At 39.3% G+C, this 18,130-nt stretch overlaps 1 protein-coding gene across 1 annotated transcript in view; it reads left to right on the forward strand.

Annotated features, from left to right (window-relative positions):
- Positions 1-17,772, forward strand: part of LOC111060342 (microtubule-associated protein futsch) — a 96,027-nt gene extending 78,255 nt beyond the window's left edge. Inside the window, 8 exon segments of the mRNA XM_039435254.1 lie at positions 317-381; positions 383-542; positions 2,408-8,753; positions 8,813-8,945; positions 9,026-13,701; positions 14,795-15,052; positions 16,919-17,116; positions 17,716-17,772. Coding sequence (XP_039291188.1) covers positions 317-381; positions 383-542; positions 2,408-8,753; positions 8,813-8,945; positions 9,026-13,701; positions 14,795-15,052; positions 16,919-17,088 — 11,808 coding nt within the window. The 3' untranslated portion in view covers positions 17,089-17,116; positions 17,716-17,772.
- Positions 17,773-18,130: the final 358 nt, after the last annotated feature.

The following is an 18,130-nucleotide window of genomic DNA, read 5'->3' on the forward strand; positions in this document are numbered from 1 at the left end:
TGGATAGCAGATCTTTTTTCAAAGTCTGAAAACTTCACCCGATGTTTCTTTTATGTGAGATGGCATTAAATTGTACATTCGGATACCTGAACTCCTTACTCCTCGCTCATACATAGTACTTCGGTATGCATCAGCTCTCAAATTATTTCTGTATCTGGTCGAATATTGGTGAAATGTTTCTCCTGTATTGAATTCATTCATGTGTTTTTTTAAAAAGCAGATTGTTTTCAGCAGTAATAGAGTGAAAGTTTTTGTTGTTAGGTTGGCAGCATTCGGAAATGGCGGTAACAGAGTTTGTTGTGATGTTTGTTGTCAGGTTGGCAACATCCGGTTCAGCCACCCGACGCTGTACGTGTTTCCGGGCGGTCAGGGTGATGCGGCGAGCTTGCTTCTGGGACTTCACACGACATCTGGACAGGTTGGACGCCGTCCTCGTCACACGCCTCAACAACGCCAACTGTCTCGGCATCGCCGCCGTGCTACGTCGCAAGCGCCACGCCCATGTCTATCCGCAGATAGGTCACTTCTTCTGCAATCTACAGGTGCTTAGCTGACACTATTATATAGTGAGGTCCACGTTATAATGGCATTGAAAAAAGATAGGAGAAAAACGTTGCCGATCCTCTGTCTTGTCAATGACTTCTATAGACGGCAGCTGATACAGGTTTATTGATGTAATATTAACTGTCCATTCTCGTTTTGAATAATTAATTATATTTTATCTAGCAAGAAATTATATTTTTAAATAATTTCATAATTAAGATGGAATATTTAAATTAATCATCAATTCTACATTGTTAAAAGACGATCTGGCAACAGAGCAAAGCGAGAAAGAGATAGCGCTTTTCGCTTTGTTGAATGGTACACAAGGATAGCAATACCATTGCCAATCAAACACTGCCATTATAACGTGGACCTCACTATAGTACTGTCCACTTTGTAATGGCAGTATTTGATAAACATTGGTGCTCCTGTGCAATCCTCGTCTATCATTCGACAAAGCAGATCCCCACCCTCATAACATTACCTGGTCGTACTTCAACAATGTTGGATATGATTGAATGGGTCCCACTAGAAACGTTGCAACTGACAAAATCTCATAATGTGATGTTTCAGTGTAAAAACGTTGATAGAATGGTTGGTAGAAGATGTCACTACTAGGTAGAGAACCATTCTACCAACGTTTTCACACCGAAACATCACTTTATGAAATTTTGTCAGTTGCAACGTTTTCAGAGGGACCCATTCAATTAATGAACAATACAATCTCAATTATGATAATTTATTATTCAATCATTAAAAATATTTTTCTTCCATAGCACCTTGTTAAAGACTGATAAGCTATTCTATTTTGACTTAAATTGATAAGATAATTATTGTTTGTGAATTTAAAACCCATTGGTCAAGTCTTCGATATTGGTCAAGGATTAAATAAAAGGTTATTTTTTACATAAAATAATACAGTATTCTGCTTTTGCACTTCCATTTGAGCACTTTAGCATTAAACTAATTCATGTGGCTTTCTGCGTTGTAGTCTTCTTACTCCATGCACGTTGAGCAGCTGGATTGCTTCCACATTCACATGCTGGGGAAGTCTTTCCTCATCTTTTTCTGCAAATCTTCGGATTTCACTGATGCTATATTCCCTTGATGGATAAAATATAATTGATCATTTTCAACAGGAATGAACAGTTAATTCCACATCACATATATTGGTATCAGCAAATTCTATAGAAGGTAGATAATCGGCAAACAAGATGAATCCGGCTCTGCTTCTTGAGAAATGGCCGAGATTTGTTGAAATCTCAGCAGACAACTCTGGTGTAAATGTGACTTCACATGTGGAAAACATTCCAACCCTGATATTTTATACGAATTGGAACTTTTAACCTGAGTGTTGCATTGTAGTTTTATCAGGAACATTGAATCAAAATTGAAATAAAGATAATTGATGAATGTCACTATTGACTGCTACATTCCGTTGTTATTAACTCCGGTGTAAACCCATCTTAAAACGGTGATTGAGGACATAGTCTAGGCTTACTATGATGAGTCACCTTATTTAACGATTTGTTACTCTCATATAATAAGGAAGAGATAAAAATAAACTCAATTACTGACTCGATGAACAATTCCATTCTCTATTTCTCTATGTTATGTAAGTTCTCAAGCATCATATCAATCTCAATTGTCTCTCTTGTTAGAACCACTCTCTTGTACTCCGCCTTCATTGAACACAAATTATTCACTCCAGATAATGTTGCTGGTGAGATGTTTGATATCTATCCATAATGTAAACACTGGACCATTGGTGTCGAGACTGAGACATGTTTGTTATTTTACAATAAGTGATATTTTTGACAAAATTCCCACATATTATTGAATTATTATTATTGTTTGCTTATAGGAAAGACGCCAACAACAATCACCAGATTGTGAGAAAGAGGGTGACTCACTGCTAGTGAACTTAGCTGATATCGGACAAGAGATGGTGGTCAACTGTCGTCAGCTGCAGCTGAAGCCACACGTCTGTCATCGCGATGTGAACATTGAACCCATCAACCTCTATCATAAAGTCGGCCATGGAAAACTGGACATGTATGTCATAAGTCCTGCAAAGGACAGTCGGGACCTCAAAGAGTTCCTGGCCAAATGGCATGCCAACGACCAGGCATTGTTCTCTGGTTTGTCCAAGAAAAAAGGAGAATTCCAGTTTCCATTGCATAACCTTGTCTCAATCTGTGCAATGCTTGTTTGGCAACCTGCGAATCCCAACGAAACAATAACAAGGCTACTTTTTCCTGGTAGCACACCTCAGCATAAGATATTTGAAGGTTTGGAGAAATTGAAGCATCTAGAATTTTTGAAGCACTCAGTTTGCTCTGCTAAAACTTTGTCACCATCATCATCAACAATTGGCATGACTACAAAAACAGCATCCGGAACAGCAAAACCAAAACCAGCCTCTGCTGTAATCGATAAACTCCTGCCAGGCGAAGGTTTGAGCAAACCCACATCAAGAACCATCTCCACTGTAGAATCTGTCAACAAGCAGAATATTGCAAAAAGTGCTACAATACCGGTTGCTGCACCAATTCTGTCAGAAGGAAAACAGAAGGCGGCTGCTCAAAAGGCAGCAAAAAAGATTGAAAAGCAAGCTACAGTGGACCGCCGCCCCTCAAAAGAAAAGACTGAACTCGAAAAGGAGAAGGATGTGATGGATAAGAAGGATGATGAGGGAAAGGATAAGGAGACTGAAATTACTGAGACTGATGCTAAAGTAGTAAGTGTGCCCTCAAAGCCGGCTGTGGAGAAACCAATTGTGAAAGTAGATGTTAAGAGTAAGGGGGAGGCAAAGAGTGGTGCAGCCAAGCCCGTAAAGAGCAAGATTGATTCCAGACCAAGTGTGGAGAGACCAAAGCCTGAAAGGAAACCATCAAAGCAGCAAAGTGTGGAGAAGAAGACAGATTCAGTCAAGTCTTCACCAACAACACCAAAGAAGACAATTGAATCAAAACCAAAAGTGACAGCTGCCAAGGCAACAAGCAGAACAAGAGCATCACCAACTACCACGCCAGCAAAAAGTGCCAAAGAAGAGAACAACCGTAAAGTGGTTGAGTCAAAGAAAACTACTGCTGCTAAGCAAGCTACAGCTACCAAACCTCCCAAAAAGGAAGTTTCCAAAACTGAGAAACGACCTCCAAGGAAATCACTTGCAGCTTCTCCAAGTAAAGCAGCACCAAAGACAGATACTTCACCTAAAAAGGCAGTGTCAAGAGTTGGTCGTGGTAAAGGGAAGAAAGAGACAACCAAAAAAGACAAAATTGAGCCAGATAGAGCAATTGTTACAGACTCTTCCACTGTATCAACACCTTCAACTGCTGATGTTGAAATTCCTGCATTAAAAGCGAGCATTGGGGGTGTTGAGAAATGTGTAGATGGACCTGAAAAGAGTATCACAACAGACAAGGGGGAAGTCAAAAGAGATGTTGAAGTGATCGATGATGCTGAAAAGCTGGAAGATGAAGGCATTGAGAAAGATGTCGAATCAACCGATAAAGGTGATATGAGTGATGATGTAGATTTGAAGGTGGTGAAAGATGAATTGGTGATGGAGAAATCTGCGGATGGTGAAGAACTTGGAGATGAGAAGTTTATAAAAGAAACTGTAGGTGATGTGAAAGAAGGTGTCAATACTATCAGTACTGAAAAAGATGAGAGTGAAAGGGATGAGGAGGATGAAATTCTTGTGATTGAAAAAGTGGAGCTAGATGGTTATGATAACTCTGCACAGGAACCAGAGAGCCTGGAGTCTCATGGTGTAGAAGAAATTGAAGATGAGCTGCAAAAGCATTTGAGAGATGAAACAGAATCTGAGAAGAAATTAAAAAAGGATGATGATTGTCTTCTGGATGAACAAGACAAGAAAAAAGATGCTCAAGTTGAAGAGGACAAGGAATATGAAGGAGCTGTTGTTGATGGCTCTCTTGAATATGAAGAAGAAGAGGGAGACAAAGAGAAAATTGTGATTGGAGATGATGAAAAAGAGGAAAATTCCAACATTGGGGAGGGAAAGGGAATAGGAGAGATGAAACGGCCCACTCCTGATAGTTTGAATCTTAAAGATCAGTCAGCCCAATCAATTGGTATTCTATCACCAGAAGATAAAGAGAAAATTGTAGAAGAAGTGCAAGGAATTATAATTTCAGCTACTGAATTTGTGACAAAAACAAAGCTGGAAGCAAAAGATGTTCAATCAGATGATCAGAGGTCCAGCGAGGTGAAAGGATCTCAAGAATCAGGCTCTGATAAAAATATCCCTAAACCGGATGACAAGAAAGATGATAGTGATGAGATGAGAGAGAAATCAAAGGATCAGGGAGACTCGAAGTATGTTGCAGCTGAGGAGAGTCAGCCCGATGAGAAGTTATCTACAACTATCGAATCTGGAGCAACTACAGCACCCACACTCCCTGAAGATGAGAGGATCCCACTTGATGAGATCAAGGAAGGAATTGAAGAGAAATATGTCAAGGAGGAAACAAAGGAGAAAGATGTCATAGATACTTTGCAGAATAAAGTGGAGCAACCAACAAGCCTGCCTCAAATTGCTGTTGCAGGAAGTAGAGCATTTGGATCAAAAGCTCAGATCCCACGTGATATTGTAAAAACACCTGATGAAGTTGCTGATCTTCCAGTGCATGAGGAAGTTGATGTTGAAATGTATATGAGTGAAGAATACACTAGTAAGGAATCCCAACAAACTAAAGATGACCTACTTGATGTTTGTGCAATCAAGAAATCAACAGATGTCAAAGGTAACAAAGATTTGAACCTGCATGAAGATGAAGTTCTAGTGGACTCCAATGTGGCTGAGGAAGATGAATGCAAAAAACTGGAGATGACAGAGGAAGAACCAATCGAAGAAGGTACAAAAGAATTTCTGGAGACTTCATCAAGAGTAACTGAAGAGACAAGAGTTGGTGACCTTAAATCTCAAGATAAGAATTCAACTTTGGAGGAGCAGATTATCCATTCCACATTGAAAGCTCCAGAAGTACCAGAATATGTTATGCTTTCACCTGATTCTGCTCCTGAATCACCTCTTCCAAAAGATGAAACAAAAGGGATTTTGAAAGATTCAAAAATATATAAAGAGACAGTTTGTGAAGAGAAAGAACTTGATACTGCAGAGAAGGATCTGCATAAACTTGAATCAGATGTGAAAGGAAAGAAGAAGGAGCAATTAGATCCATTGGATGTGAAAGCAAGCAATATTCAAGTAGGAATATCAACTTCAATAGGTATTTTAGATATTGGAGAGAAAGAAATACTTGTACAAGAGCCTGATGTATGTTCAAAATCCAAAAGTCCAGAATCAAGAACATCTGAACTCGGAGGTGAACCAATTGAAGATGACAGAGATGTTCTCATTGATAGACTGCTGAAATCTGATACAGTGACAAAGAAAGAAGAATCCGAGCAATACAAGGAACTAGAAAAGATGAAAATGAGTCCAACTGCTTCATCAGAGTCAAAAACAAATGAAAATAAGTATGAACAAATAAAATCCTCAGAAAAACATGATGACCTTGATAATATGATTCAATCAGAGAAGAAAACTGATTATGATCAACAAGATCAATCAATTGTGATGGAAGAGCAGAGAGCAGAAAAAGAGAAAGTTGACATTGCTAAATCAGTTATTGAGGAGACATCATCAGAGCCAACCTCCAAAGATCAGAAAGAGGCATTGGATATCAAATCGACAGTCTTAGATGGAGAACTTTCCACAAAGTCACCAAGTCCTACTTCTTCTATTTTGAAGTCATCAAAATCTGCATCACCAGAACCCATTGAGAAGGGTATTCTTGAACCTTCTGAGAAATGCACCAGCCCTTGCCCTTCAGAATTAGCAGGCAAGACTGTAGCATTTGGCAGTCCCACTCCATTGGAGCTTGAAAGATCTAGAACTGCTTCTCCAGAAGTTCAGATCAAAGGTAGTGGAGAGGAGTCATCTTTGAAAACATCAAGTCCACCATCAACTGGAGAGAGAGGACAGACAGTAACTACTATTTCAGAGATTGAAAAAGAGTTCCAAGACAACACCAAGAGTACTTTCCCATCTGAGAACTTAGCAATTCTAATGTCTGCCACTTCAAAGCCTGGAGATATGGTCTGTCAACTCCCAAAATCAGTCAGCCCAGTTCCATTGGAGACAATATTATCAAAAACTGACTCACCAGTGCCCACTGATATTTCAGGTGTGTCAAAGTCAATGAGTCCAGCTCCATCAGAAGCAAGAATATCAAAGCCTGGATCTCCAGATTTCAAAGATAAGCATGTTGCTATATCAACAACATCAGCTCCATTGGAAAATGTACCATCAAAGCCTGAAATACCTGTTACTGCTGATGTATCATCTGTATTGAGCTCTGTGAGTTCAACTCCATCAGAAGCTGGTACATCAAAGCCTGGATCTCCAGATCATAAAGATGAGCTTGTAGCTATTTCACCAACTCAAGCTCTCTCAGAGGATGTTCCATCTAAACCTAAATCACAAGATTTAAAAGATGTAATCAAATCTGAATTATGCAGCCCAGCTCCATTGATGACAGAAGTATGCATGCCTGGATCTCCAAGCCTGATAGACAAATCTGCAACAACATCAGATAGTTCAGCTCGATCAGATATCAAAACATCCAAACCTGAATCGCCTGATCTGAGAAATGGAAAAGCAGCTGAATTAGTGAGTCAAGTTCGGATAGATCCTATAGCAATGAAGCCAGGATCTCCAGAGCCAAGAGATCAATCAGTAATAGAGAAAGTCAGTCCAGCTCCATCTGAACCTGAAGCATCAGAATCTGCATCACCAGAGCCTACAGATGTTCCAAATACAGCTAAGGCAATGAGTCCAGCACCATCAGAACCTACAAGATCGAAACCTGGATCACCAGAGCCCACAGATGTATCAACTACAGCTAAGTCATTGAGTCCAGCTCCATCAGAACCAAAAACATCAAAGCCTGTATCTCCAGACCCTACAGATGTATCAACTACAGCTAAGTTATCGAGTTCAGCTACATCAGAACCAAAAACATCAAAGCCAGTATCACCAGAGCCAACAGATTTCTCAACTACAGCGAAGTCAACAAGTCCAGCTCCATCAGAACCAAAAACATCAAAGCCTGTATCTCCAGAGCCTACAGATGTATCAACTACAGCTAAGTCATCGAGTTCAGCTACATCAGAACCTGAAACATTGAAGCCTGTATCACCAGAGCCCACCGATATTCCAACTGGAGCTAAGTCATTGAGTCCAGCTAAAACATCAAAGCCTGTATCACCAGAGCTCACCGATATTCCAACTACAGCTGAGTCATTGAGTCCAGCTCCTTCAGAACCCAAAACATCAAAGCCGGTATCACCAGAGCCAACAGATATTTCAACTACAGCTAAGTCATCAAGTGCAGCTGAAACATCAAAGCCTGTATCACCAGAGCCAACAGATATTTCAACTACAGCTAAGTCATTGGGTCCAGCTACATCAGAACCTGAAACATCAAAGCCTGTATCACCAGAGCCGACAGATATTTCAACTACAGCAAAGTCATTGAGTCCAGCTCCATCAGAACCTAAAACATCAAAGCCTGTATCACCAGAGCCGACAGATATTCCAACTACAGCTAAGTCATTGAGTCCAGCTCCATCAGAACCTAAAACATCAAAGCCTGTATCACCAGATCCCACCAATATCCCAACTACAGCTAAGGCAATGAGTCCAGCACCATCAGAACCTACAAGATCGAAACCTGGATCACCAGAGCCAACAGATGTTCCAGCAAAGTCATTGAGTCCTGCTACATCAGAGCTTAGAACATCAAAGCCTGTATCACCAGAGCCAACAGATGTCTCAATCACAGCAAAGTCATTGAGTCCAGCTCCATCAGAGTCTAGAACATCAAAGCCTGTATCACCAGAGCCAACAGATGTCTCAATCACAGCAAAGTCATTGAGTCCAGCTCCATCAGAGCCTAGAACATCAAAGCCTGTATCACCAGAGCCAACAGATGTCTCAATCACAGCAAAGTCATTGAGTCAAGCTCCATCAGAGCCAAAAACATCAAAGCCTGTATCACCAGAGCCAACAGATGTCTCAATCACAGCAAAGTCATTGAGTCCAGCTCCATCAGAGCCAAAAACATCAAAGCCTGTATCACCAGAGCCAACAGATGTCTCAGTCACAGCAAGTCATTGAGTCCAGCTCCATCAGAGCCAAAAACATCAAAGCCTGTATCACCAGAGCCAACAGATGTCTCAGTCACAGCAAAGTCATTGAGTCCAGCTCCATCAGAGCCTATAACATCAAAGCCTGTATCACCAGATCCAACAGATGTCTCAATCACAGCAAAGTCATTGAGTCCAGCTCCATCAGAGCCAAAAACATCAAAGCCTGTATCACCAGAGCCAACAGATGTCTCAGTCACAGCAAGTCATTGAGTCCAGCTCCATCAGAGCCAAAAACATCAAAGTCTGTATCACCAGAGCCAACAGAGTTTCCAACTACAGCAAAGTCAATGAGTCCTGCTCCATCAGAGCCTGAAACATCAAAGCCTGTATCACCAGAGCCTACAGATGTTACAACTAAAGCTAAGTCATCGAGTCCAGCTACATCAGAACTGAAAACATCAAAGTCTGTATCACCAGAGCCAACAGATCTCCCAACTACAGCAAAGTCAATGAGTCCTGCTCCATCAGAGCCTGAAACATCAAAGCCTGTATCACCAGAGCCTACAGATATTACAACTCCAGCTAAGTCATCGAGTCCAGCTACATCAGAACCGAAAACATCAAAGCCAGTATCACCAGAGCCAACAGATTTCTCAACTACAGCGAAGTCAATGAGTCCAGCTCCATCAGAACATAAAACATCAAAGCCTGTGTTACCAGAGCCCACAGATGTCTCCACTGCAGCTAAGTCATCAAGTCCAGCTCCATCAGAATTTAAAACATCAAAACCTGTATCGCCAGAGCCTACAGATATTACAACTACAGCAAAGTCATCAAGTCCAGATCTGTCAGAACCCAAAACATCAAAAGCTGTATCATCAGAGCCTATAGATGCTTCAACTTCAGCAAAGTTATCGAGTCCAGAGCCATTAGAATCAAAAACATCAAAACTTGTATCACCAGAACCTACTGATGTTCTAACTACAGCAAAGTCATCAAGTCCAGCTCCATCAGAACCTAACACATCTAAGCCTGGCTCTCCAGATTTGGTGGATGAGCTAGCTGCTAAATCATTCAGCCATGAGGAGGCATCAAAGTCCACATATCAAGGTCCAGTTGATTCATTACTCCTAGCAAAATCAGAATCAGTCAGTCCCTCTCCAGTTGAAATCAAAACACCAAAATCAATCACTCCTGAGCCAAATGGGAATAGATCATCATCATCATCTCTGCTTGACAGAGGAGATGAGCCAAAATTGGAACAAATTGAACTCTTCCCTAAACAAAATGATTTGATTGACTCAGCTGATGAAAAGTCTCTGTTTCTGGATGAGAAAAATAGTGGTATCAATCAGGAATCAGCATCAAAAGTTCCAACAAGATCCACAAGTCCTGAATCTATCATTGGAGGTAAGCTTGAATCCTTAGAAGATAATAAGGAATCAATAGCCTCAAAGATAGATGAAATGTACAAGGATAGTAAGGAATCAGTAGTCTCAAAGATGGATGAAGTGTACAAGGGAAAAAACCCAAATGAATCATCAATGATCTTGCAAGATTTCTCATCAGTGATATGTGGATCACAAATTAATACTGGTGAAGTGTCAGAGAATGAAACAGTTCCTCAAGTATTGACGAAAGATGAACAGGAGATTTCAGGATTTCCAGAGTGCAAGAGAGGTGAAAAGGATTCATCAGTTTCCAATCTATCTTCAAGTCCCACACCAATTGAACTTATAACTTCAAAAATACTCGAAGGGAAGGCTCCAGCTGATGAGATATTCTTTTCACATGATGAATCATCTAAAGAATCAACTAAAAGTCTAGATCTCAATTCACAGTTTCATGATCAATCAAGTATGGATTTGGCAGGTGGTTCTATTCAGAAGTTATCATTGCACAAAGAGATAGAAACTAAGAAAACTGGACTGTCAGAGTCAAGTTTGGACAGAGCTTTGTTGGAGAGTTCAGGTGAAAAAAGTAATAGAAATGAGACTGAAAAGGAGATTGTAGATTTATCGTTGACTGGTAAGTCAAGCACTGCTTTTGATAAAATTTCCTCCAAATCTGTGTCTCCAACAACTTTGGAAATTGAAAACAAAATTGGTCTTGGAGATGACTATAATAAAATCAAGCCTCTGACCTCTTCAACTTCTCATACTCCTAGATCCATATCTCCTCTCCCAAGGTATGAGATTGATGGCAGAGCTGACCTTATGGGAACATCAGATCACTTGATGTCTTCTTCAGCTGTCGGAAAGGATATCTTCCTTAAAGATACTAGAATTGATGATATTGAACCATTCTCCACTGATAAGACTGATGTTATCGAATCAACAATGGAACTCATAGGTGATACAGGATCTTCGAAAAATGGAATTGATGCTAGGGTAGAGGGTTTGGAATCAAATGCATCAATTATTGAGTTTGGAAAAACTCCAAAAACAACATTTCAGGAGACAAGTGCCAGTGATTCACTTTTATCAATCAAGTCAGATCATTCAAGATCTTCATCACCTGCTTCAAGTTTGAAGGAAACAATTGATAAGAAAGATTTACCCAGTGATTCCAAAGTGAGCTCCAAATCTGTGTCACCAGTCCCTTCTGAAGTTGATTCAAAAATGGATGAATGGATGAAGTCATTGGGTAGGAAGGATCTGGACTCCAAGATATCATCCACCATTGGATCAAAGACAGAAACCCCAAAATCTATTTCTCCTGTGCTCTCTGATAAATTTGACTTGAAAACAATTTCAACTCCCCCACCAAGCCCTAAACTTCTTGAATCAACTTCAAATGTAATTGCTGACCTTGAATCCAAAGTTAGTCCTCCAAAATCTCCTGAATTAGGTGTTCCTCTGGGATCAACAGTCATGGACAGTCAGAATATATTTGAGAAAGTCACATCAATGACATCAAGCTCACCCACTCCTTGTGGAATTTCTGGCTCTTCAACATCAACTACAGCACCACCATCAAATCAAGTGATTTCATCTGTTAATGGATTTTCTAATACACTTGATTCTTTGACTGGCATCAAGTTATCAATGACCGATGGGATCGTGAGCAAAGACTCTAGTGCAGGCTCATCAAAAATGTCAACAAAATCAGCAATTGATGAATCTGCTCTTCCAATCACTGATAAGTATGGAGAATCAAATTTATTGACTGATACAACCTCATCTTCCACTGTATCAACAAAAAGTGATAGTTGTGTGCCAAATGATAGTGTTTTGAAATCAGAAGAGATGAAAATCATAGCTTCAGCTTCAGAATCTGTCAAACTGCCAAGTGACAGTCAGTTGATGAGAGGTGAATCTTCTGTTGGTATGTCTGAAGAATCTAGTCAATTTAGTTCTAATGATTGTAAGGAAGAGTTGAAAGGCAGTGAGAAATCTGGTTTGTTTGGAGGCTTGAGTAAAATGATTTCAGAGGCGGTTGAAGGTGTTGAGACAGCTGTCACATCAACAGTTGATTCAGTCTTGTCAAAAACAGCTGAACATGTTTCCAAGCCTGTAACATCAGAAAAGCTTGATGATGAATCAGTGGATGAATCTTCAAAAACAGTACGCAGAATGGTGGTGACAGCCAGTAGTGAGGATGGTGGAAATGAAACAGAGTTGTGTGCTGGTGGAAGTATCTCATTCACACCGAAAGATACTAAAGTCAGTGAAGATACCAAAGATGCTTACATTGCTACAGATATAAAATATGCCAAAGATGATAGAAATACCAAAGATGTTGAATATGCCATAAATTCTAAGGTTACCAAAAATGATAAAGATAACAAATACACCACTCAGGAAACATCTCTAGATGCTGGTAAGGATGATGCAAGTGGAATCTCATCTGAATGTCAGATAATCACAAAAACTTTAGGGAACGAGGATGGTGGAGTAACAACGTTGACAACTGTGATCAAACCATCAACAGAGGATGTCAAAGTTATTGAGAAAGCAATGACAGAGCTTCCAGGAAAATCCAGTACCCAGAAAGGAAATGTGGAGGATGTGTGTTTCAAGAAAAATGTAGCAGATGAAGTAACTAAGAAAGAACTGATCAATATCTCTTCACATGCATTCAAACCGTTGGCTGCTGACTCCAAGTTTCTGAGTGGTGTAGTTGGTGAATTGAAGAAGGAAGCTTTCGACATAACAAGAAGTGGCACACCAGGATCAGAACCAGATTTTGATGGTGGAATATCAAGCCCCCGCAGTGATATAAGTAGTGGACAAGCCTCTAGAGCATTGACTGGCAGTGAGGAGCATCTTGATAGTCGCAGTTCGCCAGATAGTCCTGGTTCACCATGTTTGGCTGGTCCTTTCGGAAGTATGACTGGATCAATTATTGGCAGCTTCAAACCATATGCAATGCAATTCGGAGGAGTTGAGCATGGTGATGATTACAAGATTAGTCAGATTCTTGATGATGATGACGATGAACACAAGTCGATTACAGAGATGATTACAACAAGTGGATTAGTAGGGAAGCAGCCTCCTGAGAAACTGGGAAGCCTGATACCAAAGGACTCTGTAACAAATGGTCAAAGCTCAACTATCACAAGTGGGCAAAGCATCAATGTGACAGGGAAAGTGGAAGAGCCTTCTGCTAGTGGTGAGTCACCAAAGGCTAGAGAAAAAGACAGCAAAGTCAGTAGCTCAGCAACGACATCTTCGACATCATCCAGTCTCCCTCAGTCTGCTGCTGATTTGACATCTGACCCAATAAAAGGATGGGGTAAGCCTTTGGGGCTACCCCCACCTCCTGAAGAGAAAAACCGCTGGTTCCCAACATGGGATCCAATCGAAGAGTGGGGAAAACCCTTGGGATTGCCCACTCCAGCTCCACCACTAGTCAAGAAAGACTCCTTGGAAGACATGGAGACGACCTCAACCAGCAACAAGACTACACCAAAGAAAGTTGCCAAGAAGAACGCTGAGAACAATAAGTCGGCTTCTAATACAAATATGGGTGAGTTGATGTTATTCTGGTTGATGCCATCATAGCTATACAAACCACAATCTTTAGTTAATGTATGTCTCGAACTGGAATATCAGCTCAGTATCAAACTAGAGTAAACCACATCGGGCTCATCTTATTTTAATTTCTCTGTCACTTCATTCAATACCCAATCATAATATGATTGGACTATATTATAGTCCGTTCAAACCTCAGTTTGCAGCATAGGGCTTTATGGCCAATGTTATTTCAATAGAACAATAGGAGCGCACTGTTGCTGTTCTTATGCTGATCCTATCAAAAATGCCTAGCTCTTTTTCCGCTCTTTCTCTCACACAATTATTTCACAGGCTCTCTGGATTCTGTAGAATCTGGCAACACTGCACTCCATAAGAGCAATGCTGCAAACTAAGGTTAGCACAGACTATAGTACCCATGCAAGCTCAAGCATTTATTTTCCAATACTCGTCGCATAATATTGAGACGCGATGCATTGTTACATGATGTGATCTGGTCTACTAAATGAGTTAATATCATAATAATGTTCACATATGCTTGCTTCGTCTCAATGTGACCGAGCGAAGTGAGGTCTAAGATTCAAGTAGACGGTTTTGCATTCCTCTTCATGTTTTTTAAGTAGGCTATATTTGTTCTGCATTAACGGCGAAACAGGGAAATAGATTTCATGAGATTTAACAGGAATTTTTCCGTTATTGATTGCACGTCGATGTATATTAAGGTTTTTCTGAAATATTGTATTAAAAGGATATATAAAAGGAAATAGAATTTCCTTCATAGTCCACTATTACTGTAATAACTATCTGACCATAGAAGGATCATGACCAGCCGCAGGTAACCCGTGCTCTGCAAGGGTCCAATTAAAAACTTGACAAACTGCATGAAAACTTGATCTACTGTAATCTTGAAGAATTTGAAATAGGTCTCAATAACCATCCTCGGTAAGTAAGGAATCTATATGCAAAATTTGAAGTTAATCAGTTGAGTAGTTGAGACGTGATGATGAGTCATTCGTGAATTCCCTATCACGAACGTGTATAAGCCGATTCTTACCTGTATTATAAACATCTATTTATCTGTTTTCAAGGTAAAGAAGCAAATACAAAATCAAAGCGTCCGGAGTCACCAAATAAAAGAGGCACAAACAAGGAGAACAGGAGATCGGGATCTTACATTTATGTGGACCTAAGCTATGTGCCGCATAATGGCAACTCGTATTACAGCAATGTGGAATTCTTCAAACGCATCAGAGCACGTTACTATGTGTTTAGTGGCACGGAACCGAGTCGAGAAGTGTTCAATGCTTTGCTCGAGGCCAAACAAACCTGGGATGACAAGGATCTAGGTAAGCTATCACAAAATTTATGTATTCAAATCAATATTATTTTTGAAAAAATTTCAATTTGAATATAGTAAATGTTTAGAGGAAAGATAGCCTCGAGTTCCATACTCTAAAAGGAATACTTTCATAGGTACAGTCCGGGTCCTCTGTAACTTTGCCTGTCAGTGGAGGGCCACTAGACTACAATACCCGATCAAAAACATTTTCGAAAATATAGCTTTCCATAAGCAACAAATTCTTTTTTCTATCTTCTCAAAAACAACGTGTTGCATACGAAAAGCTACACGAGCAGCTTTAATGTATCTTTCCATAAGCAACAGATGCTCTTTTGTATCTTCACAAAAGCAACGTGTTGCATTGGAAAAGTTACACAAGCAGCTTTAATGTATCTTCCCATAAGCAACAGATGCTCTTTTGTATCTTCTCAAAAGCAACGTGTTGCATCCGAAAAGATACACAATTAGCTTTTTGGTGTTACGTCCTTTTAGCACAACACAGCCTATCAGCTTGCATTCGTTCAACATGCTCTTTCCTTTGTTGGTGATACGTTGCAACTCTCTCATTCATGAAGAATCTCTGTGTTCAGGTAGTTTCCTCCATCTAGGGATCTAGGGTCTGTTTTGATCAGGATGATGTTTTTGCAAAGCCGTGAATATTACCCTGCAAACCATACCTTGCCAATATGCCGTTTTAAAGACACGGAGGCAAAGCTACAGGACGCGTAGTACTTTCATGATAGTATTATTTTAATAGTGTGTACAGTACTCGTCCCGTAGCTTTGCCCCCGTGACTTTGAAACTATATACAGGCAAGGTATGTTTAGCGGTGTGATATTCTTCTTTTTAAAAGAAAATACCCTACAGGGGCCTGTTTCTTAGAAGTTACAAGTCCTGTAATACAGGAAAAGTTCGTGTATTACAGGTAAAAATTGAAAGTTTGTGTTTCATAAACAATTGTCCCTGTAAAACAATTTACAAGTCATTTGCCTGTATTAGAAGTAAATAATACAGGACTTTATCATTAGGTGTTTCATAAAAAGTAACTTCCTGTAGGTTGTTGAATATTTTATCATTATTTAGACCATCCGAAAAGTTCTACAAGTGTAGGTAGAATCTTGAAAAGTGTCATTTTGTTGTAAAGGAAACGTCTTAAATGGATGAAGGTTGTAGTTCTAAAATTAGAAGGTTCTAGTTCTAGTGAAGATGACAATGTTATTATTCATAGGTCAAGAATTTTCAAGGACAGAATTCCATACAATATGTTGCAGGAAACTTATGAATATAATGAACAGTTTAGATTAAGCTTTCCTTAGTAAAGCGTTATTGGAAATATTCAGAAAATGTACGTCTATAATGTTTTATGTTTTTTATTAAACAAAAATAACATAGGCCTATTGAATTAATGTCGTTGATTCAATTATTAACATTTGATTATTACCTACTTTTTCCAACAAAACAACCTGAGTAGCACTTTGTTCAGATCTTATAGTAGGCTCGCTGGCACGTTCATCGTGATTCGTTAGGTCACAGTCCAGCTACTACAATGAAAATATTAATTCAAGATAACGGAACTGTAATAAAGGCGAATATCACAGGTCATTTTACGAGTCTAGAATGTTATTTTATGAAACATAATTTAACAGGATTGTAAGTTTCAATTTATAAGTCCTGTAATACAGACCCCTGGAGTAAGCTCCCTACAGTTTTGAACGCTTTCGATGTTTTTGAAAGGATAGTATTGTAGTCTAGTTGCTCTCCGCCGATAGGCAAAGCTACAGGACCCGGACTGTAATCTTTTGCTTCATAAATTTGTCGTTGTCTCTGGAGAATGAATTTGATGGCATTAATATTCATGGACTGACTATTGCAGAAGTGACCATCATCCCGACATATGACACAGACGTGCTAGGCTACTGGGTGGCTGAGAATGAAGAGGTGTTGGCCAAGAACAAGATCGATCTGTCGCCGTCTGCCAGTAGGTGCACCATAAACCTTCAAGATCATGAGACCAGTTGCTCGGCGTATCGGCTCGAATTCTAAGCATCACAAACATGTTTCAAGTCATTAGGTAGGTGTACAGTAACTACAAAGTGTTCAAAAACTTCTTACCAATTACTCTAGGGCATTGTCCTGTGTAAAAAAACATATCTAAATATCATATTTAAATTGTCCGGAAGTCTTCAGTCCCCCATACAGCGGCCATTTTGATTTTTACACTTATTATATTTTTTCTAAATAATGGCTAAATATACGAAATTGAAACTTTGCACAATCATTATTTTTTATAACAGCACATCTCAGTATATTGGTCGAATCTTAAAAAATCAGGTATCAATCGATAGGTAATTAAATATTTTACTAAAAACAGTTATTCCTGTAAATTTTCGTAAAATTAACGGTTCCTGAGTTATTTAAGAAACAACATTTTTAAGTGTTTCACGAATTTGAAAAAAATCATAATTTTTTGTAGCTTTGTCTAGTTGTTATAAATGATTGTTCAACGTTTCAATTTGTTTAACTATCATTTAGAAAAAATAATAAGTGAAAAAAGCAAAATGGCCGCTGGTCAAATTTGTCTTGAATAGAGTGAGTTTAGACTCTGACAAACTCCCAGTAAATAACATACTGGTTCTCATGAATAATAATGCTCATTTATATTGATTGCAGGAAACAGCAGCTTCCATAAGAATATTCTGAAGCTCGATCGCGCAAATTTGGAAGGTGCAAAAAACTTAGACTACGGAAAATTATAGTTTGTTAAATAATTGATGGCGGATGAGTGTGGAACTGCGAATGGGAGATGGAAGATTCAAAAGAGAAAAATGGATAAAAGAGGACTGAGGCAGAGGACGGGTAAGGAGGAAGGATAATATTACGGAGAGAATGGGTATTTTAGAATTTTCTCGGATATCAATCCAATGTTTATAACCTTCAATAGATTGAATTAGATTAATCTTAGAGGGCCTGACATCGTATTCCAGTGAAATAAAATATATGAATTGAAGACTTTAAATACATCATATTATTAAGTATGCACTACTATCGCTTGATGTAAACAGTTAATGTAAATGATATTTCCATT

Source organism: Nilaparvata lugens, chromosome 9 (assembly GCF_014356525.2).
Source record: "Nilaparvata lugens isolate BPH chromosome 9, ASM1435652v1, whole genome shotgun sequence".
In the NCBI taxonomy this organism is placed as follows: Eukaryota; Metazoa; Arthropoda; class Insecta; order Hemiptera; family Delphacidae; genus Nilaparvata; species Nilaparvata lugens.